General features: G+C 40.8%; 1 protein-coding gene across 5 annotated transcripts in view; it reads left to right on the top strand.

Annotated features, from left to right (window-relative positions):
* The window catches only part of nuf2 (UF2 component of NDC80 kinetochore complex), an 83,442-nt gene that overhangs the window by 37,299 nt on the left and 20,239 nt on the right, over positions 1-25,904 (top strand). For all 5 annotated transcript variants that reach the window (XM_072274202.1, XM_072274203.1, XM_072274204.1 and 2 more), the window contains 5 exons: positions 733-794; positions 4,480-4,577; positions 7,850-7,923; positions 9,260-9,356; positions 19,830-19,892. In XM_072274202.1, coding sequence (XP_072130303.1) covers positions 733-794; positions 4,480-4,577; positions 7,850-7,923; positions 9,260-9,356; positions 19,830-19,892 — 394 coding nt within the window. The remainder of the gene's footprint in view (positions 1-732; positions 795-4,479; positions 4,578-7,849; positions 7,924-9,259; positions 9,357-19,829; positions 19,893-25,904) is intronic.

Below are 25,904 nucleotides of genomic sequence, written 5' to 3'. Positions count from 1 at the left end.
ATTAGATTTTTCATTCAGTTCTTTCTCCTATTACCTCCCTGCTTTTCACTTCATACCATCTCCCCCATCCATCCACCTTCCTCGTCACCTGGCTTCACCTGCCAGTTTGTACTCCTTCCTCGCTATTTCTTATTCTGTTTTATCCCCTTTTCAGTCTTGCCCCTAAACATCAACTATTCATTCCCCTCCATAGCTGCTGCCTGTCCTGCTGAGTTCCTTCAGCATTTTCTGTGTTGCTGTGGATTGGAGGGCATTGTATTAAATGAAATTGAACAAAATATGGTTGTTTTCTGTGGAGTGGCAGAGGGAAGATCTAATGGAAATTTATAAAAATAATGAGAACTATAGATAGACAGCCGCTATATTTTGTCTCACGATCAAAATGTCTAATACTGCAGGGCATTGGCACAGAGACAGTAAAGTTCAAAGGAGGTGTGTGGGGCAAGTTGTTTTTTTTTCCACTGAGCATTGGTGCCTGGAAATGTGCTGCTAGGTGTGGTGGAGGCAGATAAGAGAGAGGTATTTAAGAGGCAGAAACGTTTAGTCATCATTAGCTTTTTTGTTCAGCACAAGAACCCTGTGCGGTACTGTTCTATATCAAGATTTAACATTACTTTAGAACTATGTATTTACATGGAATTTGACACAAGAAGGATATTGTTAGCTTTTTTTTTGTTTGCTGTATTGTTTGAAAGAAGCCATAATACTCATTGATTTTAATATCTCTTCCAGGCATAGCTTAATATCGTTATGTGCCATACCAAATTTTACGATGAATGACTTCTGGAATCCGAGTAAGTTTCCAAATTAATGCAAATTCCATATTGAAGCATGCTTAGTTTCAGTGGTTGGAAAAGTAAATCAGGGGTTAGACAATTTCATCTGTCATAATACACCTCAGGATTATAACCAATTACAATTTGCTAATTGCATAGTTTTATGACTCAAATTCACACTACTTGTATTTAAAATTAAGGGTATTATCCAGATTGAAAGTCTTTTAAATCATATTATTCAGTTTACTAAATGAAATGAAATTACAACAGACTCAAAAGCATGAAGGAATTCCCCGAAGAAGTAATTTATAGACTTGTAAAGAGTCATGGAAAACTACAGTGCAGAAACAGACCCTTGGCCCATTTAGTCAGTGCCAAACCATTTAAGCTGTCTAGTCCCATTGACCTGCTCGCGGACCACAGCCATCTATACCCGTCCCTTCCATGTACTTGTCCAATTTTCTCAAATGTTGAAATTTGAATTGTATCCACCACTAGTGCTGGCAGCTCGCCACCCTGAGTGAAGAAATTTCCCCTTGTGTTTCCCTTATAAATTTCACCTTTTCACACTTAACTCATGTCCTCTAGTTGTAGTCTCATCCAACCTCAGTGGAAAACGCCTTATTGAATTTACCCCATCTATGCCCCTCATAATTTTGTATACCTCTATAAAATCTCCCCTCAATCTTCTACTTTGTAGAAAATGAAGTTCTAACCTATTCGATCTTTCCTTATAATGCAGGTTCTCCTGTCCCAGCAACATCCTTGTAAATTTTCTCTGTATTCTTTAAATATTATTTACTTTTTTCCTGTAGGTAGCTGACAAAAACTAAACACAATACTCCAAATTAGGCCTCAGCAGCATCTTGTACAACTTCAGCACAACATCCCCAACTCCAGTGCTCAATACTTGGATCTAAACTGTTTTGCATCCACAAGTTTTTTTTTCAGTTTCAAACCTCTTCTGTGTAGTATAGTGAATAATACAGCAAGGGAGTTAATTTGACTGTGACTTGCCACTGTAAGTGAATAGCCAGATGTATGAAGTTTGTTTATTTTGCAAAGGACCTTTTCCTGGTTAGCAAAAAAACTCAGTTGAATTAAATTTTTCTTGAAATTTGTTATGTTTTGATATCTGGTGCTGTTTAAATTTTTAGAGGCAATAATTTGCTGAGCCAACTGAAATTTGATACAATAAAGTCCAGATTCTTTTCCATGTGGACAGTATGAATCACCACAACACGACTATAGTGGATAGATTTCAATTCAGTATTTGATGTGGTAAACCACAATTAACCAAAGAGAAAAGCGATTAAGATTGCAACAAAATATTTATTCCTCTATCCAGAAGAATTGATTATACTTTTTGCCCATTACATTCTCCCAGGCATTCCTTCCCAGTGTGAAAGATCAACAGTCCTTTCATACAGTATGTTTCAACAATGTGTTTGCTAAACCTGTCATGGAGGTGTATAAAGATGTTCCTTTGCTTAATAACTTATTTTCAGCATTCCCTAGAGTACTGTGATATCTCATATACATTCCTGGTGGTCTCATTGAATAATCATTAACTTTATCTAGCCTATAGAAGCATCACCAAAAATGCACCAACTCTTAGCAATATTATTAACCACTTAAAAGTTTTGATGATCTTGACTCGTGAGGAATCTGTTCCTGACTGAACAAAAATAATAACAAGCTACATGGAGCAGAGCATTTTTTCTAGCCAAAGGGTGCTGTAGCATTCATGCAGAAATGCGAGAAAATATGATCGGGAGTCCTTTTAAACTGCTCCGCCATTCATTTGGATCATGGCTGATATGCCCCTGGCCTCAACTCTTCTGTACCAATTCAGCAAAGCTGTGAATTCACTGACCTTTCAAAAAATTATGTAGGTTTTTTTTTTAAGAAGACTACATTAATCTGGGTTCTACAACCCTTTAGGATAGAGAATTACACAGACTCACCACTTCTGCAATCGTCCTTTTTATTCCTTTAAACTCCAAGTAATCAATTTTGACTTTATTAACTGTTTGTTATGGGGTAGCCCACTTATCCCAGGGATTAGTTTAGTGAATCTCTTCTGGATAGCTTTTAAAGCTGGTATACCCTTAAACAAGGAATTCAAGTTAGACTGAATGCTCCAGCTCCAATAACACGCTGTATAATTTTGACAATGCTTCACTATTTTTTAAAGCCTGAGCAATATGCCACTCCACTTATTTCTAAATTGCTTATATTCACTACATCCTTTTTTTTCGCTGGGACATTAACATTCCTCTGTATTCCACTAATTTGCAATCTCTCTCCATTAAGATAATAGACTGCCTTTTGATTCCACCATCAAAGCACATGACTCGTACTTTCATATTTCAAGTTCCATTTGCCAAATATTTATCCATCCATGCAACCTGTTTTATCTCCAGAATTTAACCGAATCAGATAATATCACTAACTTATGACGGGAAATTTGTTTTGTAGCAGCAGTACAGTGAAAAGACAAAATCTACAAAATTACAATATATAGGGCAAAAAAGGAATAACAAGGTACTGTTCATTGGTTTATAGATTGTTCAGAAACCCGATGGCAGAGGAGAATAAGTTGTTCATAAATTGAGTGTGGGTCTTCAGGCTCCTGTATCTCCTCCCTAATGATTGTAATGAGGATCACATTATGATTTTCCCATTGCCATCAGTAAACTTGAATGCCTTGCACTCTTCCTCCTCTAAGTCATTAACATAAATAGCAAATAAGTGAGGGTCAACAACTGATCCATGGGCCTAGTTCTCAGTCCATGTTAACATATTACCCATTTTCTCCACCCCATACGTAATGCTGGCTTACAGTTTGCTGTAATATGTTTTTTTTAAAGGTATTTTAGGAAATCAGATTCTAGGTATTATCCAGCAGTTGGGCAACAGAACAAACTTAATGGTTTGAATATTCCATATGAATGTCTTTTTAAGCACTTTTGTAACAACTTTATCCATCTATGTAAATTTTCTTATCTTCTGCTGTAATAGGTCATGTAAAGTGAAGAGAATGTTTTAATCCTCACATAGTTACCTCTGAACCCCAGTTTCCCTCAAACATCTTTTCATGCCCAACAAATTATAGATTTTAAGCTATAGGACTGCCTTGGGAATCAGATCTGATGGAAAATGGAAGGCAAACAAAAAAACTGAACTAGGGCAAACTTTTTCCAATCTATTCACATAGTTCCAGTACACTTTGAAACAATCTATAAAGATAAATTTTGAACTGCATCTAACAGAAAACTAGTAGATTCCTTTTGATCTATAAACTTTTTTTTATTGCATATGCAGTATGTCGATGTAGGAAAAGTAGAATCGTCCAGTTTAACATAGTTTTGTTATACATCTTACTGTTAACCTGTTGATAATTACAGTTGACTTGAATTAAATAAAATGGTTTTACAATTGTGTAATTGAAACCAGATTATTGTACATTACACTTTGGAAAAATGACAAGGAAAATTACAAGTTTGTAGATTTTTTTTTTGAGAAGCACTGGTGTTGAATGGATTTTATTATTGTGGCCCAACACATTTGCCTGAATGGCTTAATTTTAATAATTGAACTTCAGAATAATATTGAAGGTATTTTGGAATGTGCAAAGTTCTAACCATTTATTTTTCTGCTTCTTACTTGCTCATCTTTTACGCTATTTTCAATATCAAAGAAAAAAAGCGTACCATTATGATCCTGAGTGGTATCATTAGTTTCCTTCAACTAAGGAGGAGAGCCTTGGACACCTATCTGAACCAACAAAAAAGTTTTGTAAGTACTGATTTTTTTTTTCAAATTACTGGATAATATTATGTTCCAGCAAAGAATATATACCAATATTCCTGTAACAATTAAAGTGTTCACAGCTGTATCATCATAGGAAGGAATTGGGTTGATATGGAATTATTTTTAATGAAATTTCTCTATCATACTCTGTTATTTGTCCTGATAGATTTAAAAAAATTGAAGTAGTAACTTTGCACTTTTTTTCCTATGGGAGAATGTGCATAAGGTGTTGGTTAAGGGAACAGAAAGTGGGTTCGGTGTACAAGAATGAGATTCCTGGATGAAATGTCTCCCGGGTGCAAGGGTTAGGAACATCTCTGAGTCCACAGCATTAAGTTGAAGGGTGAGCAGCCAGAGATTGTGGTCCATATTGGTACCAATGACATGGGTAGGATGGGTGACAAGGTCCTGCAAAGTGAGTTCAGGGAGTTAGGTTGAAGGTGATTATGGAAAAGGATAGGTCTGGTCCTCTGGTTGAGTTTCTAAATTGGATAATGGCCAAATATGATGCTATCAGAAAGGATCTTACAAGTGTGGTTTGGGACAGGTTGTTTTCTGGCAAAGGTATACTTGGTAAGTGAGAAGCCTTCGAAACTGAAATTTTGAGAGTACGGAGTTTGTATGTTCCTGTCAGAATAAAAGACATGTTTAGGGATCCTTGGTTTTCGAGAGATACTGAGGCCCTGGTTAAGACAAAGAAAGAAATGTATGGCAGGTAGGAGCAAATGAAGTACTTGAGTATAAGAAATGCAAGAGAACATTTAAAGATAGAAATCAGGAGGGCTAAAAGAAGACGTGGATAACAGATAAGGTGAAGGAAAATCCTAAGGGCTTTTATAAATGTACTGAATTAAGAGCAAAAAGGATAGCAAGGGACAAGATTGGTTCTCTGAAATATCAGAATGGTAATCTGTGTGTGGAGCTAAAAGAGATGGGAGAGATCTTAAATTTTTTTTTGCATCTGTATTTACTCAGGAGACAGACACACTCTTTATAGAAGTGAGGTCATGTACTGCATACATATTACAGAGAAGGAGGAGGTGTTTGCTGTCTTGAGGGCTTGAGAAGGTGTTCCCTTGGATCCTGTGGGAGGCTGGTTCAGAAATAACAGAGATACTTAAAACATCCTTAGTCACCAGTGAGGTGCTGGAGGATAGCTAATGTTTTTATTTAAAGGCTCCAAGCATAAGCCAGGAATGAGCCTGATATCAGTAGTGGGAAGTTACTGGAAGGTATTCTAAGGGACCGGATATGCAAGTATTTGTATATTGACTGATTAGGGAAGGTCAACATGGCTTTGTGCATAGTAGATTGTCTCTAACCAATCTTGTGTTGTTGTTGTCATTGTCCACCAGGAAAGTTGATGAAAGCAAGGCAGTGGATGTTGTCTACATAGACATCAGCAAGGCCTTTCGGAGGTTGGTCAAGAAGGCTCAGTTGTTTGGCTGTCAAGATGAGGTAGTAAATTGGATTTGACTTTGGCTTTGTGGGAGAAGCCAGTGAATTGTAGTAGATGGTTGCCTCTGTGACTAATGTGCTGTAGGGATTGGTGCTGGGTCCATTGTTTGTCATCTATATCAGCAATCTGGATGATGACATGGTAAACTGGATACAGAGATTGGGGATGTAATTGACAACGAGGAAGACTATTGATGCTTGCAGCGAGATCTGGACCAGCTGAAAAAAATGGGCTGAAAAATGGCAGATGGAATTTAATGCAGACGAATGTGAGGTGTTGCACTTTGGAAGGATCAACTAGGATAGGTCTTACACAGTGAGTGTTAGGACACTGAGGAGTGGGAAGATCAGAGGGATCTGGGAATATAGGTCTATAATTCCTTGTAAGTGGCATCACGGGTGAAATCAAAAGATAAAGTACAATACTCTACACAATCTTAAAAAGCTTTTGGCACTTTGGCCTTCATAAATCAATGAGTACAGGAGTTGGGATATTATGTTGAAATAGTACAAGACATTGGTGAGGCCTAATGTAGAGTATAGTAAGCAGTTTTGGTCACCTACCTATAGGAAAGATGTAAATAAGATTGAAAGTGCAGAGAAAATTTACAAAGATGTCGCTGGAACGTCAGGACCTGAGTTAAAAGGAAAGGCTGAATAGGTTAGGACTTTATTCCCTAGAACGTAGAAGATTGAGAGGATGTTTGTAGAAGTATACAAAATTGAGGGGTATAGATAGAGTAAATGCAAGCAAGTTAGGTGATATGACAACTGGGGGGGTGGGGGTCATGGTTTAAGGATGAAGGGTGAAATGTTTAAGGGGAATGTGAGGATGAACTACTTCACTCAGGATGGTGAGAGTGTGGAACAAGCTCCCAGTGCAAGTGGTGGATGCTGATTCGATTTCAACATTTAAGAGAAATTCCGACAGGTACATGGATGGGAGGGTCATGGAGGGCTATGGTTCGGGTGCAAGTTGATGGGACTAGCCAGATTAATAGTTTGGCATGTTCTAGCTGGGCTAAATGATCTGATTCTGTGCTGTAGTGTTCTTTGACTCCAAAGCTATAAATCTTTCATAAATCTATTTGTGTGCCAGATTAATAGTTTGGTATGTTCTAGCTGGGCTAAAGGATCTGATTCTGTGCTGTAGTGCTCTTTGACTCTAAAGCTATAAATCTTTCATAAATCTATTTGTGAATCTGGAGAGTTGTCAGCATTGTATATGCATCAGAAATAATAAAACAATCCTTACCTAAGATATTCCAGAATTGAACACAATGCACATATGATCAGATCAAAAACTGGTAGTTCTTTAACTATAAATAATTTGATTCTGCTATTGATTCTCATTGTGTTACTTCATTGTTTAGATATTGAAAGTGCAAGAGATTACAATGTTTGTTATTTCTGATCATCTATCAGAATTTCAGCATTTTCACCATGTGTGGTATATTACTATTATCAGAGCAGCACTGATTTTATTTTGCTCATTTGGTCTATGCATTTCTCTGTCTTTCCCTGTTTGTATTATCTGAAAACTTAACCAATTTACATTTTTAAGTCAAGATCTATTCACTGACTTCCTTTAGTTAAATGGATTTGTTGATTTGATTTTAAGTACATTTTGACGTATATCTGAATGCAAGGAAATGGACTCTGTACTTTGCTGATCTAGTTATTGTAGACATGACTATTCTGACAATAGAACAGTGAAAAGTCTGTTTTAGGCAAAGTACTCTTCACTGTGAAAGTATAATGTTTGTCAAAAATATGTCACATTCAATTATTCCCCACAGAAACTGAATTTGGAGATGATGCAGCAGATGTTTTCTTCAAATGAAGAAATGAAGTACAAAATTCAAAGCTTAAAGTAGGTTTATCTTCATGCAGCTTAACCTAATGAAGGAATAGTTATTTCTCAATTATACCAGTATTATGATACAAGTTTAATCACTTCTGCTAGGTATATTGCGAGATCACAGATCCCACATGTACAGAAAATCAGATTTGCTGTACTTGTTTTATGAGCCTCCAGTGGGAGTTGACCTGCATTATGTGCACTACAAAGCTGTACGAAAAATCAAAATGATGGGAGCTTTTTAAACTAGGGTAACGTAAGCAAAGCAATTGCAAATAGTGCAAATGTAGTGAACGCAGTTGTAGAAAGAAATATGGTTGTATACGAAATAGCTAATTGGAAAAGAAATACTAGATTTTGAACAAAATTCAAATGCAGTAGTACATTCGGTGGCCACTTTATTAGGTACATCTGTATACTTGCTCATTAATGCAAATATCTAATCGGCCAATCATGTGGCTGCAACTCAGTGCATAAAAGCATGCAGATATGATCAAGAGGTTCAGTTGTTCAGATGAAACATCCTAATGGGAAAGAAATTTGATCTAAATAACTTTGACTGTGGAATGATTGGAATGATACCAGATGGGTGGTTTGAGTATCTCACAAACTGCTGACTTCCTGGGATTTTCATGCACAATAATCCCTAGAGTTTTATAGAGAATAGTGTGAACTGCAGTTCTGTGGACAAAAGGGCTTTATTAATGAGAGAAGTTAGAGGAGAATAGCCAGACTGCTTCAAGTTGACAGGAAGGTGACAATAACTCAAATAATCATGTGTTTCAATGGTGGTGTGCATAAAAGCATCTCTGAACGCAAAACACACAGCCTTGAAGTGGATGGACAGAAGACCATGAATGTCCACTTTATTAGGTACAGGAGGTAATTGTTAATGAGGCCTGAAATATATTACTCTCCTTCAATCTCCATTGTTATACATTCTGTACCATTTTGATAAAATTCAATTTTCTTGGGTGAATGTTATAATTTTGCAAAATTAGTGGCTCTGTAATAAGCCATTGATGCTATTCTATAATCATTTGCACAAGATAATAGTTTCATTAATCATTAGTTCTTCAAAAATGCAAACTTGATTTTTCTGTGCTATTACAATTGTAATGGAATACTTTTATATAATCCTATGCACTTTGAACTCAAGTTCTCAGTTGAAGGGTGAAGAGAGGCCAGTTCAGTCATCTGGTACCACAAACTGAAAGTAAAATTGATTGAATCCTATAGTACTGCTCAAATGTATTTCTATAAGACTGACTTCAGTGACATTTTAAAGATGTGCAAGTTGTATGAAGTAATATAAAACAAAATAATTGGAAAACATTTCTTTTACCAGCACAGTACCACCTGAGCAAAAGGCAAAAATTGACGTACTTTCAGCTGATATTACAGAATTACACCAAGTGATAAATGGGGAATATCGTCACAAACAAGTAAGTGTACTGTTGTTTCTGGCAGCAGGCATAGAATAGGAATCAAAGAGGGCCTTTTCTGGCTGACTGTCAGTGACTAGTAGTGTTCTGCAGGGGTTGGTGTTGAGTTGGCTGCTTTTTGCATTATATGTTAATAATCTGGATGATGAATTGATGGCTTTGTGTCATGTTTGCGGATGATATAAAGATATGTGGAGGGGCAGGTAATATTGAGGAAACGGGGAGTTTGTAGCAGGACTTGAACAGATTTTGAGAATGAGCAAGGAAGTGGCAAATAGAATACAGTGTAGGAAAGTCTATGCTCATGCACTTTTGGTAGAAGAAATAAAGTCATAGACTATTTTCTAATTGGTGAGAAAATTCAGAAATTAGAAGTGCAAAGGGACTTGGAAGCCCTTGTGCAGGAATCTCCTAAGGCCAACTTGGAGGCTGAGTCAGTAGTAAGGAAGGCAAATGCGTTGCTATCATACATTATATCAAGAGGACTAGCATGTAAAAGCAGGGATGTATTGCTGAAGCTTTAAAAGGCATTGATCAGACCACATTTGGAGTATTGTGAGCAGATTAGAACGTGTGGAATATAGAACATTACAGCTCAGTACAAGCCCTTAGTCCATGATGTGCCAAACTTTTAACCTAGTTTAAGATCAATCTAGCCTTCCGTCCTGCATAGCTCTCCAATTTCTATCATCCACTTTCCTATCCAAGAGTTTCTTAAATGCCCCTAATGTATCTGCATTTACCACTACCACTGGACACTTCTGTCTTTGTATAAAGAAAAACTTACCTCTGACATTACCCCGCTTTACTTTCCACCAATCATCTTTAAAATTATGTCCCCTAGTATTAGCTATTTACACACTGGGAAAAAGTCTCTGACTGTCCAATTGATCTATGCCTCATCATCTAGTATACCTCTTTCAAGTCAGCTCTCATCCTCTTGCTCCAAAGAGAAAATGCCTAGCTTGCTCAACATATCTTCATAAGGCATGGTCTCTAATCGTGGCAGAATCCTTGTAAATCTCCTCTGCACCCTCTCTAAAGCTTCCACATTCTCCCTATAATGCGCCGACCAGAACTCTATACAATATTCCAAGTGTGGTCTAAAATAAGGTTTACAGAGCTGCAACATTTCCTCTTGAACTGAACCCCTGACTGATAAAGGCCAACACACCATACACCTTCTTAATAACCCTATCAACCTGTATTGCAACTTTGAGATGTCTATGGATGTGAGCTCCAAGGTCCCTCTGTTCCTTTACACCGTTAAGATCCTGCTATTAACCCTGTATACTGCCTTCCAATTCAACCTTTCAAATTTTTCTGGGTTGAACTCCATCTGCCAGTTTTTAGCCCAACTTTGCATCCTGTCAATGTACTGTCGCAATGTGCAGCAATCTTAATTAATACAGGTCCGCAATCCCTTATCCAAAATCCTTGGGACCAGTTGCATTTTGGAATTCAGAATTTTTCAGATTTCAGACCCAACCCCCCCCCGCCATACCAAAAAACACGTATGCCTCAAGTCCCTTATTTAACCTGTCTCAGTGCAGTGGACTTTAGGACCCAGCGGTGCATCAAACCTATGCACATCCTCCTGTATACTTTAAGTCATCTCTAGATTACTTATAATACCTAATACAATGTAAATGCTATGTAAATAGTTATACTGTATTGTTTAGGGAATAATGACAAGAAAAAAATTTATTTCCAACAAAAACATTCAATAAAACATAAAAATGTACAGTTTCAAACGAAACGAATCAAACAAATGGTAAATGACTTATTGGAATAAATGTAGAACGTCACTGTCAGTGTCACTATAAAACTTCAGTAACTTGTCTTTCTGTTTATTTAAGTCATATACAATGGTAGTTCCAACACTATTTTCTTCAGTAAGACACCGCACAGACACACCACGATCAAGCTTCTGCAATAACTCCACTTTCTGCGTTATGGATAATGATAGATGCTTCCTTCCCTTTTTCTCATTGTTACCCATAGGGGTATCTGCAGCTCTTTTTGACATTTTCACAGTGAAATTAAACACAAAGTCAACAGTGAACACAAAATATCAGCGAACAGCAAGTGCACATGTAACCAGTACGAGCGCTGAGCCACAACTGACGTCTGGCAGCCTCTGCTAGTGCTGCTACGGCACAACTGAGTGATGTCAGCTGTTGGCGAAAAAGAACTTTGGTTTTCAGAGCTTTTTGGATTTTAGAATTTCGGATAAAGGAATGTACATGTGTATCCACAACTCCACGGACCTTCGTGTCAGCTGCAAACTTACTAACCAACCTTTCCATTTCCTCATTCAAATCATTTATAAAGTTCACAATAAAGCAGAGGTCCTAGAAAATACATGTGGAGCGTTATTGTCCATCAAATTCTAGGCAGAATGTGCTCAATCTACAACCACTTTTTATCTTCTATGGGCAAGGGAAACCGGTTCTTTATCCACACAGCAAGGTTCCCTGGATCCCATGCTTACTGACATTCTGAACGACCTTACCATGAGAACCTTATCAAAAGCCTTACTAAAATCCATATACATCACAATCATTGCTCTACCATTATCAATGTGCTTTGTAACATCCTCCAATAATTCAATCAGGTTCGTGAGTGGTGAATCTGTGGAATTCTTTGCCACAGGAAACTGGAGGCTAAGTCTTTACGTATATTTAAGACAAAGGTTGATAGATTCTTGATTGGTCAGTGCGTGAAGGGATATGGGGAGAAGGTAGGAGGTTGGGGCCGAGGGGAAAATTGGATCAGCTGTGATGAAATGGTGCAGCAGACTTGATGGATCAAATAGCCTTATTTTGCTCCTATTTCTTATGGTGAGGCATAGTCTGCCTCTCAAAGCCACACTGACTATCCCTACTCAGACTATTTCTCCAAATGCTTGTAAATCCTGTATCTAAGAATCTTCAATCATTTGCCCATCACCGAAGTAAGACTCACTGATCTACAAACCTCAGGGTTATCCCTACTCTCTTTCTTGAATAAAGGAATAATATTTGCCACCCTCCTAACAACTGGTACTACTCCTTTGATTAGTGAGGATGCAAAGATCACTACCAAAGGTGCAGCATTCTCTTCCCTTCTTTCAATAGACAACAGGCAATAGGTGCAGGAGTAGGCCATTCAACCCTTCGAGCTAGCACCGCCATTCACTGTGATCATGGCTGACCATCCACAATCAGTATCCAGTTCCTGCCTTAACCCCATAACCTTTGATTCCGCTATCTTTAAGAGCTCTATCCATCTCTTTTTTGAAAGCATCCAGAGACTTGGCCTCCACAGCCTTCTGGGGCAGAGCATTCCATATATCCACCACTCTCTGGGTGAAAAAATTTTTCCTCAACTCCATTCTAAATGGCCTATCCCTGATTCTTAAACTGTGGCCTCTGGTTCTGGACTCACCCATCAGCGGGAACACGCTTCCTGCCTCCAGCGTGTCCAATCCCTTAATAATCTTATATGTTTCATTAAGATCCCCTCTCAGCCTTCTAAATTCCAGAGTATACAAGCCCAGTTGCTCCAATCTTTCGACATATGACAGTCCCGCCATCCCGGGAATTAACCTTGTGAACCTATGCTGCACTCCCTCAATAGCAAGAATGTCCTTCCTCAAATTTGGAGACCAAAACTGCACACAGTACTCCAGGTGTGGTCTCACCAGGGCCCTGTACAGCTGCAGAAGGACTTCTGCTCTTATAGTCAATTCCCCTTGTTATGAAGGCCAGCATGCTATTAGCTTTCTTCACAGCCTGCTGTACTTGCATGATTGCTTTCAGTGACTGATATACAAGATCACCTAGATCTCGTTGCACTTCCCCTTTTCCTAACTTGACTCCATTTAGATAATAATCTGCCTTCCCGTTCTTACCACCAAAGTGGATAACCTCACATTTATCCACATTAGACTGCATCTGCCATGCATCTGCCCACTCACACAGCCTGTCCAAGTCACCCTGCATTCTCATAACATCCTCCTCACATTTCACACTGCCACCCAGCTTTGTGTCATCGGCAAATTTGCTAATGTTACTTTTAACTTCCTCATCTAAATCATTAATATATATTGTAAACATCTGCGGTCCCAGCACTGAACTCTGCGGTACCCCACTGGTCACCGCCTGCCATTCCGAAAGGGACCTGTTAATGGCTACTCTTTGTTTCCTGTCAGCCAGCCAATTTTCAATCCATATCAGTACTCTGCCCCCAATACCATGTGCCCTAATTTTGCCCACTAATTTCCTATGTGGGACTTTATCAAAGCTTTCTGAAAGTCCAGGTACACTACATCCACTGGCTCTCCCTTGTCCATTTTCATAGTTACATCCTCAAAAAATTCCAGAAGATTAGTCAAGCACGATTTCCCCTTAGTAAATCCACGCTGACTCGGGCCAATCCTGTTACTGCTATCCAGATGTGTCGTAATTTCATTTTTATAATTGACTCCAGCATCTTTCCCACCACTGACATCAGGCTAACCGGTCTATAATTCCCTGTTTTCTCTCTTCCTCCCTTCTTGAAGAGAGGGACAACATTAGCCACCCTCCAATCCACAGGAACTGATCCGGAATCTATAGAACATTGGAAAATGATTACTAATGCATCCACGATTTCTAAAGCCACCTCCTTAAGTACCCTGGAATGCAGACCATCAGGTCCCGGGGACTTATCAGCCTTCAGACCCAACAGCCTATCCAACACCATTTCCTGCCTATTATAAATTTCCTTCAATTCATCCATTGCCCTAGGTCCTTTGGCCACTATTACATCTGGGACATTGTTTGTGTCTTCCCTAGTGAAGACAGATCCAAAGTACCTGTTCAACTCGTCTGCCATTTCCTTGTTCCCCATAATAAATTCACCCGCTTCTGTCTTCAGGGGCCCAATTTTGGTCTTAACTATTTTTTTCCTTTTCACATACCTAGAGAAGCTTTTACTGTCCTCCTTTATATTCTTGGCTAGTTTACCTTCGTACCTCATTTTTTCCTCTGCGTATTGCCTTTTTAGTTACCTTCGGTTGCTCTTTAAAAGTTTCCCAATCCTCCGGCTTCCCACTCGTCTTTGCTATGTTATACTTCTCTTTTATTTTTATACCGTCCATTACTTCCCTTGTCAGCCACGGCCTCCCTTTACTTAGGATCTTTCTTCCTCTTTGGAATGAACTGATCCTGTACCTTCCGCATTATTCCCAGAAACACTTGTCATTGCTGTTCCACTGTCATCCCTGCTAGGGTATTGTTCCATTGAACTTTGGCCAGCTTCTCCCTCATAGCACCATAGTTCCCTTTGTTCAACTGTAATATTGACACTTCCGAGTTTCCCTTCTCCCTCTCAAATTGTAGATTAAAACTTATCCTATTATGGTCACTACCTCCTAATGGCTCCTTTACCTTGAGGTCCCTGATCAAATCTGGTTCATTGCACAACACTAAATCTAGAATTGCGTTCTCTCTGGTACACTCCAGTACAAGCTGTTCTAAGAATCCATCTCGGAAGGACTCCACAAACTCCCTTTCTTGGGGTCCAGTACCAAATTGATTCCTCCAGTCTACCTGCATGTTGAAGTCCCCCATAACAACTGTAGCATTACCTTTGCGACACGCCAATCTTAACTCTTGATTCAACTTACACCCTACATCCTGACTACTGTTTGGGGGCTTTCTGCTCTGTTGATTCTGCTGTCATTCTTAACTTTTCTTATTCTCACTTTCCCTTTATCTCTATCCTTATGTTTCCAGTTCGTCCCCTCCCCCACAATACTTAGTTTAAGCACACCCGTGTTGCAGAGACAAACCTGCCTGCCAGAATGCTGGTGCCCCGCTTATTCAGGTGCAACCTGTCCCTTTGAAACAATTCATCCTTACCCCGAAACATACCCTAGTGGTGCAAGAATGTAAATCCTTGCTTCCTACACCAGTTCCTCAGCCACACATTCAGATCCATTATCTCCCTTTTCTTTCCCATAGTATTTTCTCATCCGGCCCCAGGAACTTGTCTATCCTAAAAAATTTTCAGAAATTCCAGCACATCTTTTGTAACTGCAACATGTTATAGCATATTACCCTTTTTTAAATTGCCCTCACAAATGTCAACGTCCCTGTCACTGGTGAATTTTTTGTTTTACGTCGCATCTGGACGATTTCCCTCCATGCCTCTCTGACGTAGTGGGGAACTGCGTACGAGGCAAGTTACAGCAGTGGTTTGCCATTGCCTTCTGCCAGGTGAGTTTCCAAAGAGATCACCAGCTTGTAACCCAGCACGGATGGAAAGCATGCAGGGGAGCCGGCTGGGTTCGAACTCGGGACCTTTCGTCCCGAAGTCTGATGCTGATGTCACTAAGCCACCAGCTGGGTCCACTGGTGAATACAGAAGCAAAATGTTCATGAAGGACCTTCCCTCCCACCTTCTTGTGTCCCAGCTCTAAGAAAGCATGTGTTGGCATTGGAAAAGGTCCAGAGGAGGTTTACGAGAACAGTCCTGGTATGAAAGATTTAACGTGCGAGGAGAGTTTGATGGCTCTGTGCCTTTATTTTCCAGAATTTAGAAGAAACAAAGATCTCATTAAAACCTGTTGATTATGGAAAGGCCTAGATAAACTGGACATGCAGAGAATATTTCGAATCGTAGGAGTGGTAGTGTCTAGGACTGGAGGGCACAGACTCGGAATAGATGGATCTCCCTTTAGAACAGAGATGATGAGGAATCTCTTTAGCTAGAGGGTGGTGAATCTGTGTAGTTCATTGTTACAGTCAGCTATGGAGGCTAGGTCACTGGGTGTATTTAAAGCAGAGATTGATGTCCTCACTAATTAAGTATCTATCAAAGGTTATGAGAAGAAGGCAGGAGAATGGGGTTGAGAGGGGAAAATAAATCAGCTACGATAGAGCAAACTGGATGGGCCGAATATCCTGATTCTGTACCTGTGCCTGATGGTCCAAGTATTTGCACTTCTCCTTTATATAAAAAAAAATAAATAATTGGACAGCAAATGTTTTCTACCTCTGTTCTCTTCATTTTGTTAGCAACTTGAAGTAATGTAGCAGAAGATTACAAAGTTCCTTCATCATCATCATCATCATCAGGTGCCATGCCCAGTTTGAGCTTTGACTGCCATGGCCCACGCACTCCTGTTTCAGGTCAAGTGGATCAATTCATTGGTATTCATTTCCAGTTCTCTGGCTGCTGTCTCCATCATCATTTGTCTTTGTCTTCCTCTTGCTTTCTTCCCTTCAATCTTTCCTATAATTACTGTGCATCCTAACTTCTCTTTCCGAATCACATGTCCAAAGAAGTCACGTTGCCTTTTCATGATCTCATAAATTATTTCTCTTTTTATGCTTGCTCTGTTCATGACATCCTCGTTAGATATTCGTTTCATCCATGATATTCTTTGCATCTTCCTCAAAAACCACATCTCTGCTGCTTCAATTCGTTTCTTCATGTTACTAGATATTGTCCAACATTCTGAGCCATGTAGCATAAGTGGATAAATATAACATCTCAGTGCTCTGAGGTGGGTTGTCATGCCTAGTTTAGTGTTGGTCAGTATACTCTTCATTCTCATAAAGGTGTCTTTTGCCATCCATATTCTTCTTTTGATGTCCATGTTGCACCTGCCATCTGATGTCACCCAGCTTCCTAAGTAGCAAAAGTTCTGTACTTGTTTTATGTCTTCCCTGTTTATTCTCAGCCTGCAGATAGGATTCTCCTCCTTTTTGGATATCACCATACACTGTCTTTTTGCAATTGATGGATAGACCCATTTTTGCACTTTCTTCAACAACTATATCAATTAAGTTTTGTTGTTCCTCCTCCGTACTTGCCATCCGCATATCTAAAATTATTGATGTTTTCATCACCAACTTTGATACCCAAGATGTCTTTTTTTTTGTAATATTGTTTCACTGTACACATTAAACAAATTGGGGATGTGACGAGAATATACATAAATTAAGATGTTTGCTGGCCTGGGCTAGCATCAGTGGCATCAGCAGTTGGTCTGCCACCTGTCCTCAGGGGAAAGAGAGATAAGGAACTGTTTGAAGTGATGGACAGGCGATCTGGAGATGTGTAATGAAGGGGCAGGAGAGAGAGCTGTCTGGAGCGGCTCCCCCTTTGAACCCTGAACTGTTTGAAGTGATGGACAGGCGATACCCCAGTAGGGGGATAAAAAGGGACAGGTTCGCTAAGGCAGGACACACACAACACTCGAGGTAACGAGACCCTGGAAGCGGTGTGCCTCTCACGAGTCGGTGGGAAGCTCTTGGACGGCTGATCGGGGGATCAGCCTTAAACGCACAGGGTGGAAAGGTACGATCAGCGGGAACCCGGTGTGTGTCCACCCTCGCTTGGGTGCCGGGCTCACTGCAGAGGATCGACCGCATCTGGAGGAGGGGTCACAGTCGGTGACCTCAGGTGACATCACAAAGGACCCGCCCGAAAGCTGCTTGTGAGCAATATCGCTGGTCTGTGAGTGGAAGCCGTTTCTGAATGATCAGTCGTTCTCTCTCTCTCTCTCCCCCCACGTTGTCCATCGCCATGGCAACGATTACTGCGAACTGAACTAAATTGGACTGAACTTTGTGTCACTTTGAAATTGGTCATTTACCCCTAGACAACGATAGAGCTTGATTGATGCTGTTATCTTAATTCTGTGCACATGTGTGTTTATCATTGCTGAACTGCTGCATTTATTATCCTTTCGATTACTGTGTTGCTTGTTTCTTTAATAAAACTTTCTTAGTTCTAGTAATCCATACTCCAACTGAGTGATCCATTTCTGCTGGTTTGGCAACCCAGTTACGGGGTACGTAACAGGGAGAAAACACACCCTTGTCGAATGCCTCTCTTGATTTTCGTAACTGACTCACTTCTCCATCTATTCTTACAGTGGCAGTTTGTTCCTAGTACAGATTTCTGATTAGGCGGAAGTTTTTCGAATCTAGATCTAGAATTTCCTGTAATATTTCAAATAAATTATTGTGTTTCACTTTATCAAATGCTTTTGTGTAGTTGATAAAACAAACAAACAAATCTTTTTGCACTTGAATAGCTCGTTCTGATAGTATCCTTAACATCAATATCGCGTTTCTTGTACCTTCGTCTTTCACAAAACCACATTGTTCCTTACCTATTTCAGCTTGTATCTTACTTTTAGCTCTCGTTATCAAAATTCTTAGAAGTATCTTAGTGATATGGCTCATTAAACTTATGGTCCTGTGTAATTCACATTCTATTGCTCCATGTTTCTTAGGAAGAGTGATAAATACTGATTTTTTTTTTCATCTCTTCTGGTATTATTCCAGTCTTATAAATGTCATTGATTAAATCAGTAAGCTTTTCAATTCCATAATCTTCAAGGGCAATAATTTGTTCTATTACTAATTCATCAGCACCTGCTGCCTTTCCTTTCCTTCATCTTATTTATTGCATTACGAACTTCAGATTTTAAAGTACTTGGACCTTCAATGTTCTTCTTAATTTCTGGCTTTTCGCCTCAATCGTCTTCAAACAATTCCTGAATATGCTCAGTCGATCTGTTCATAATCTCATCTTTTTCCATGATAATGGTACTGTCCTTTCCTTTCAAACATCCACCTGAAGAACAGAGGAGCTTTTTACCAGTGATATTCTTGATTTGTTGGTGTAACCTTTTTGGATCAGTAATAGGGATTCTTTCTAATTGCTCACATTCCTGGTTTAACCATTCTTCTTTGGCTTTTTGACATAAGCTTTTAACTTTTTTATCTAAGGACTTGTATTCTATAGGAAAGTTCTTTATAACAAAGTTCTTTACCATTACATTTACCGATGCATATGTTTACTGTTAGATGGAGAAGCACAGTCAGTGTGTGATCTGCTACAGGCAGAGGAAGCCCAAATTCTGCATTTAAAAACCTTCAGGCTAGGAGTTGGGTCAGTACAGTAGATCACTGGATAATAGCTCCTATTTTAAGGCTATGAGGGACATGCCCAAATCTAATCTAGTTCTGTTTTAAAGTTTTAATGTGAATTTTTGTGTGGTCTTTGGATGAAAAATGGAGAATATGAAAACATATTGCTCATTTATTTCGTATTCTGTGGTGTTTGTCTTTGAAAGCTGATTAACTTGGGCCGCAAGATTTGTCTTCTCTTTATCAACAGCCACTTTGAAATTAATTGCCAAGGTTACCATGTTGGGATCATGTGGGCTTGACATAGCTAATAATTTGTCCTCATCTTCAGTAATGAAAAATAATACAAAATCTCCAATTTTTTTAACATGGCCATTTCTTGGAACTTTTTTTCACCTGCCCTATGAAATCTTGTAAAAGATCTGTTAATTCAAAAGCTGCTAATTTCATAGACATCTGGCTACATCAGTGGGCAGTCAATCCGCAGGCAATATCTTGAAATGCCCTCCTTCATGCTATGTTGATGACATTGTAATGTGCTTTTTTTTTTTGGCAGAGTTCTGTTCAAGATGTAACTACACAACTGAAAGCGAAAATTGCTGAAAGAAACAAAGTGCTGGTAGATATATTTCAAGTTTTAATTTTGATTAGGATTTTATATGTTAGGATAAAAATTGTATCTTTTGTGAGTCAACATGTGCTGCAGGACAGAAACAAGCTTTGGGCTTGGACAATAAAAAATTGAAGATTTTAGTGATTTGGTGAACACCAATATTTTTAGCTGACTTTTTGAAATGTAAATTTGTTTTAAGATTTTGCACATGCAAATTCATTCTGCCTTCCAATTTCTGATCCAAGTAGTGGTGTGCTTATTTTTCAAGAAAAGTAGTTTTTCTTTGAATATCAAAATGAAGCTCAAGCAACCCATCTCAGTAAAAGCATCATCATCGAGCACAGAATTATAGAACAGTATAGCACACAATGTTGTGTACTGCAAAATTAATCTAACTCTTCCCTTTCACATAACCCTCCCTTTTTCTTTCATTCATGAGTCCGAGTGCCTTAAATCTCTCTACTGTATCTGCCTCAATCACCACGCATGTCATATGTCAGTTTATCTTGACATGTGGAGGTGCAATATTCAATGGAGCTGAGTTGATGCTTTTTATGTGCAAGAGGAATTTCAAGCACTTGTATATAATATTTGACTGTACCATTGCTTCATTATTGATTTTTAAAAAAAGGCACTATTTTCCTACAGAATTGTGATTATTTCCATCATAACACAGATTGCTGAGGTTTGAGAAAATGCTTGCCAATGCCTCCTCAAGTGTTCCTAAGAATTGGCAGTAAGTCTGACCTTTTGTAGCAGCATCTATGTTTTGTAAATAGATTAACGAAAACATTCTCCCATTATGCTTGCAATTGCAAAATACAGGAGGAATCTTCGACACAAGAGGTACTGCAGATGCTGGAAATTTAGAGCAATATACATAATATACTGGAGTTCAGCAGGTCAGGCAGTATCCATGATTGGGAATAAACAGTCGATGTTTTGGGCCGAAACCCTTAATTAGGATTAGATTAGTGAGGAGAGAGTAGAGAGCAGTGCGTTCAAAGGGAGTAAGGTTTGAATTGGAGAGAGGAGTGTTAAAATTGAGACGGTTGATGTCTCTTTGGCAGTTAGAGTTAAAAAGATCCAGAGCAGGCAGAAGACCAGAGTGGTGCCTCCAAGAAGAGGAGGAGGGTTAAAGATGAGAGAAGGGGCATCGGTGCGGGCTGGAGAATCCTTGCCAAAGAAGTAGGCATGGAGACAAAGGCAACGGAAGAAGAGCTCTGTGTCATAGTGGGTGGGGAACTCACTAAGGTGCAGGCGCAGGGGGATAAAGGTGAGGCCCTTACTGAGAACAGAACATTCTACCTCAGAGAGGGGAAGATTGGAGAGTATGGTGAGAACATGGCAGGAGGTGGAGCTAGGATAAGGGGTGGGTAGAGAGTTGGACGGGTCAGAGGAGCGGATGGTGTGGGGGGTGTTCTGGGGACGTAGGGTAGGATGAAGATAGAGGCTCAGAGGACTGAGAGGGGTGGGGGTAGAAGGGTGAAGAGGAGCCAAGGAGCTCCGGGATTGGTGTGGAGTAATAGTGGTGGAAAGAGGAACCACTGAACCCAGCGGCAGTGAGAAAGGTCTTGGCCTGGGGGAGTAGGCAGCTGAAGTCTGAGTTGGAGATAGCAGGGTCCGCAGTTTGAAAGCGGCTGGTATAGAGGTTGACGAGAGAGCTGGTGGCAGCAAGGTCTGCGGTTTTCAGGTGGCAAGTTCAGAACTGGAGTTGGAAGTGGTGTCTGCGTTCTGGAGGCGGTTAATCCCTAGGTTCGAGCCCTAACTGGAGGCGGCGGAGTCGGCAGCCTGCAGGAAGTGGAGTTCAGAGCCGGAGGGACTGCAGGCTGCTGCGTCTTCAGATGCACGATCTTCCAATTAGTAGATGCAAGGAAGGAAAAGAATTGTTGGTTGGAGCTGTGAATTTTTTGGAGTGGTGAGGGTGGCACATAGAATCCAGAGGGAGCAGTGGCGGGAGAAACAGTCAATTGAGCGCTTGCTGGATCCAAGCTGGAAGATCTGGAAATGGAGCTGGAAGCCATGTGGTACAAGATGGTGGCGGAGACAAATTCCCAAGAAGGGTACATGGCTGTGATAGCGAGTCTGGATGAGCATATGGTGGAAGAATCAGAGCAGCAGAGGAGCATTGAGAGAGTCTCACTGAACTCCTTTCGAAGAGGATTTAAACTTCAGGGTAGGCATATCTTGAAGAGACTTTGCAGTGGAGCAATAAATCATAGACACAAGAGGTACTGCAGATGCTGGAAATTTAGAGCAATACACACAATGTGCTGGAGGAGCTCAGCAGGTCAGGCAGTATCTATGGATGAGAATAGAGAGTCAATGTTTTGGGCCGAGACCATCAGGTTGTTAAAAGAAGAAGGTCTGTACCAGAGTTGGTGCGTGGCCAAGTGGTTAGGATGTTGGTCTAGTGATCTGAAGTCGCTAGTTCGAGCCTCAGCTGAGGCAGCGTGTTGTGTCCTTGAGCAAGGCACTTAATCACACAGTGCTCTGCGGCGACACTGGTGCCAAGCCCACAAAGCTGTGCCGAACATGTCCCTACCTTAGAACTACCTAGGCTTTACCCATAGCCCTAAGCTCCATGTAGCCATCCAGGAGTCTCTTAAAACACCCTATTGTTTCCGCTTCTACCACCGCCGCCAGCAGCCCATTCTACGCACTCACCACTCTCTGTGCTTTTATAAAACAAAACTTACCCCGACATCTCCTCTGTACCTACTTCCAAGTACCTTAAAACTATGCCCTCTCATGCTAGCCATTTCAGCCCTGGAGAAAAGCCTCTGAGTATCCACACGATCAATGCCTCTCATTATCTTGTACACCTTTATCAAGTCACCTCTCATCCTCCGTTTCTCCTTGGAGAAAAGGTTGTGTTCACTCAACCTATTCTCATAAGGCATGCTCCCCAATCCAGGCAACATCCTTGTAAATCTCCTCTGCACCCTTTCTATGGTTTCCATGTCCTTCCTATAGGGAGGCGACCAGAACTGAGCACAGTACTCCAAGTGGGGTCTGACCAGGGTCCTATATAGCTGCAACATTACCTCTCGGCTCTTAAACTCAATCCCATGATTGATGAAGGCCAATGCACCGTATACCTTCTTAACCACAGTCAACCTGCGTAGCAGCTTTGAGTGTCCTATGGAGTTATTGACCCCTTCCTATTCCTAACTTCTACCCACAGAGACTCTGTAGACAACCCCTCCATGACTTCTTCCTTTTCTGCAGCCCTGACTCTATCTCTGATCAACAGTGCCACACCCCCACCTCTTTTGCCTCCCTCCCTATCCTTTCTGAAACATCTAAAGCCTGGCACTTGAAGTAGCCATTCCTGCCCCTGCACTGTCCAAGTCTCTGTAATGGCCACAACATCATAGTTCCAAATGTTTATCCACGCTCTAAGGTCATCCGCTTTATTCATGATGCTTCTGGCATTAAAATACACATATCAAACCATTGGACTGAGCACGTCCCTTCTCTATCACCTGCCTATCCTACCTTTTGCACTGTCTCCAAACTTTCTCTATTTGTGAGCCAACCTTCCTTTCCTCCATCACTTCAGTTCAGTTCCCACACCTCCAGCAATTCTAGTTTAAACTCTCCTCTGTAGCCTTAGCAAACCTTCCCGCCAGGATATTGGTCCCCCTCGGATTCAAGTGCAACCCATCCTTTTTGTACAGGTCACTCCTGCCCCAGAAGAGGTCCTGATGATCCAGAAATCTGAATCCCTGCCCCCTGCTCCAATCCCTCAGCCACACATTTATCCTCCACCTCCACTTTGCAAGACTTTACTTCCTACAAAGCAAAACCCAATAGCATCAATGGCAGCGATGCCTCACTACCAGATGGACTCAATGCTTTCTGTGCCTGCTTTGAAAGAGAGAATATTACTGCAGTTGTGAACATCCCTGCTGCCCCTGATGACCCTGTGACCTCTGTCTCAGAGACTGATGTTAGGTTGTCTTTAAAGAGGGTGAACTCTCGCAAGGCGGAAGGTCCCGATGGAGTACATGATAAGGCTCTGAAAACCTGTGCCAACTAACTGGCGGGAGTATTCAAGGACATTTTCAACCTCTCACTGCTGTGGGTGGAAGTTCCCACTTCCTTCAAGAAGGCAACAGTTATACCAGTGCCTAAGAAGAATAATGTGAGCTGCCTTAATGACTATTGCCCGGTAGCACTCTTATCTACAGTGATGAAATGCTTTGAGAGGTTGGTTCTTTACGGGAATGGGACCTGCTCTTGGGGTTCCGTAACTGGCCATTATGCACGCCAAAGGTTTGGCCTAAGAGTCCGGCTCGAATTCAGAAGCCTAGGATCTCAGGGCTCTGGAGACGAGTGGATCGAGGGTTAGTGTCACGACAGGAGACCCGTGCGTCATTGGGGGTGTCGGGATATCTGCTGTGTGCCCGGAGACCTGAGATCTTTGCGATCTTCAGGCACAGAGCTTGAAAAAAGTGACGTAACGGACTTTTAACATCGTAAACCAGCGAGTTATTTGTTATGGTTCCCCGCTCGCTGGGAAAATGGAGACCCTTCTTTCTCGCTTACTAGGGAGAGAGATCCTGCGGTATGTCAAATACCGGGTGAAACGCGAAGTCTTTGGGGTAACTGCAAGTCTGTGTCTTTGCTATTGCTTTGCTAATGCTTGAGTGCTCAGTGGCGGTGCCAATGCTTTTTTTTGCCGGTGGGGTGAGGGGAAATTGTTGCTCGCTGCCAGTTATGAGCCAGGGTGGGGGGAAGCTTTGGGGTTCTAACATTTAACTGTTGTTCATTTTTTTTGGGACATTCCTCTGTTTTTGTGGATGGTTGTGAAGGATGTATATTGTATACATTTCCCTGACATTAAGTTGTACGTTTGAACCTTGACTAGACTGAAATCCTCCCTCAGCAAGGACCTAGTCGCATTGCAATTTGCCTATTGCCGCAATATGTAAACGGCAGATGCAATCTCAATTGCTCTTCACATGGCTTTAGACCACCTGGCAATACAAACACCTGTGTCAGGATGCTGTTCATCGACTATAGCTCAGCACTTAATACTTTCATTCCCACAATCCTGATTGAGGAGCTTACAGAACCTGGGCCTCTGTACCTCCCTCTGCAATTGGATCCTCGACTTCCGAACCGGAAGATCACAATCTGTGCGGACTGGTGATAACATCTCCTCACTGACGATCAACATGGGTGCACCTCAGGAGTGTGTGCTTAGCCCACTGCTCTACTCTCTCTCCACCCATGACTGTGTGGCTATGCATAACTGAAATACAATCTATAAATTTGCTGATGATACAACCATTGTTGGTGGAACCTCAGGTGGAGACGAGAGGGCGTACAGGCCAACTAGATATGCAAGATATGCCAACTAGTGGAGTGGTGTTGCAGCAACAACCTTCAAATTTCATGACACATGCCAATGTTAGCAAACCTGATTCTGATTTGGGAGATTAAACACAAAAAAATTGCAAATCTGGAAGTCCAAGCAACGCACACAAAATGCTGAAGGATCTCAGCAGGTCAGGCAACATCAATAGAACACCTGATGAAGGGTCTCGGCCCAAAATGTTGACTGTTTACTCCTTTCCAAAGATGTTGCCTGACCAGATTTGGGAGCTGCTGTTGACAAAGCCATGGCAAGTCTATCTTAGGGCATTATTAGATGTGTCACTTTGCAACAAGGTGCACACGGTGAATGGAATGGGTATACAGTATAGATGAATGATATTGAGTAAGCAGCAACATTTTGAATAATGCCATCCTTTTGGGTCTTGAAGCTGAAGTTAATAAGATTCCTAAATAATAAGGAGATCTAGAGAATGTTTATCTGGTTAGTTTGCTCCAGCTTTAACAGATGCCAATTAAATGTATGTCAAGTCTCGAACATTTGTCCCCAATATCTGGAATTAAAGCATATTCCATGTTACTAAACTGAAATAAAGTACAGGAGACAGACACCTGCTCTGAATTTTGCCTCCCTATCCCTAATGTCCTGGTTGGATTGTTAATGTGCAAGCT

This window comes from Mobula birostris, chromosome 12 (assembly GCF_030028105.1).
Source record: "Mobula birostris isolate sMobBir1 chromosome 12, sMobBir1.hap1, whole genome shotgun sequence".
Lineage (NCBI taxonomy): Eukaryota > Metazoa > Chordata > Chondrichthyes > Myliobatiformes > Myliobatidae > Mobula > Mobula birostris.
Note: the sequence above shows the minus strand (reverse complement) of the source record. Positions and strands in the feature narration are given on the sequence as shown.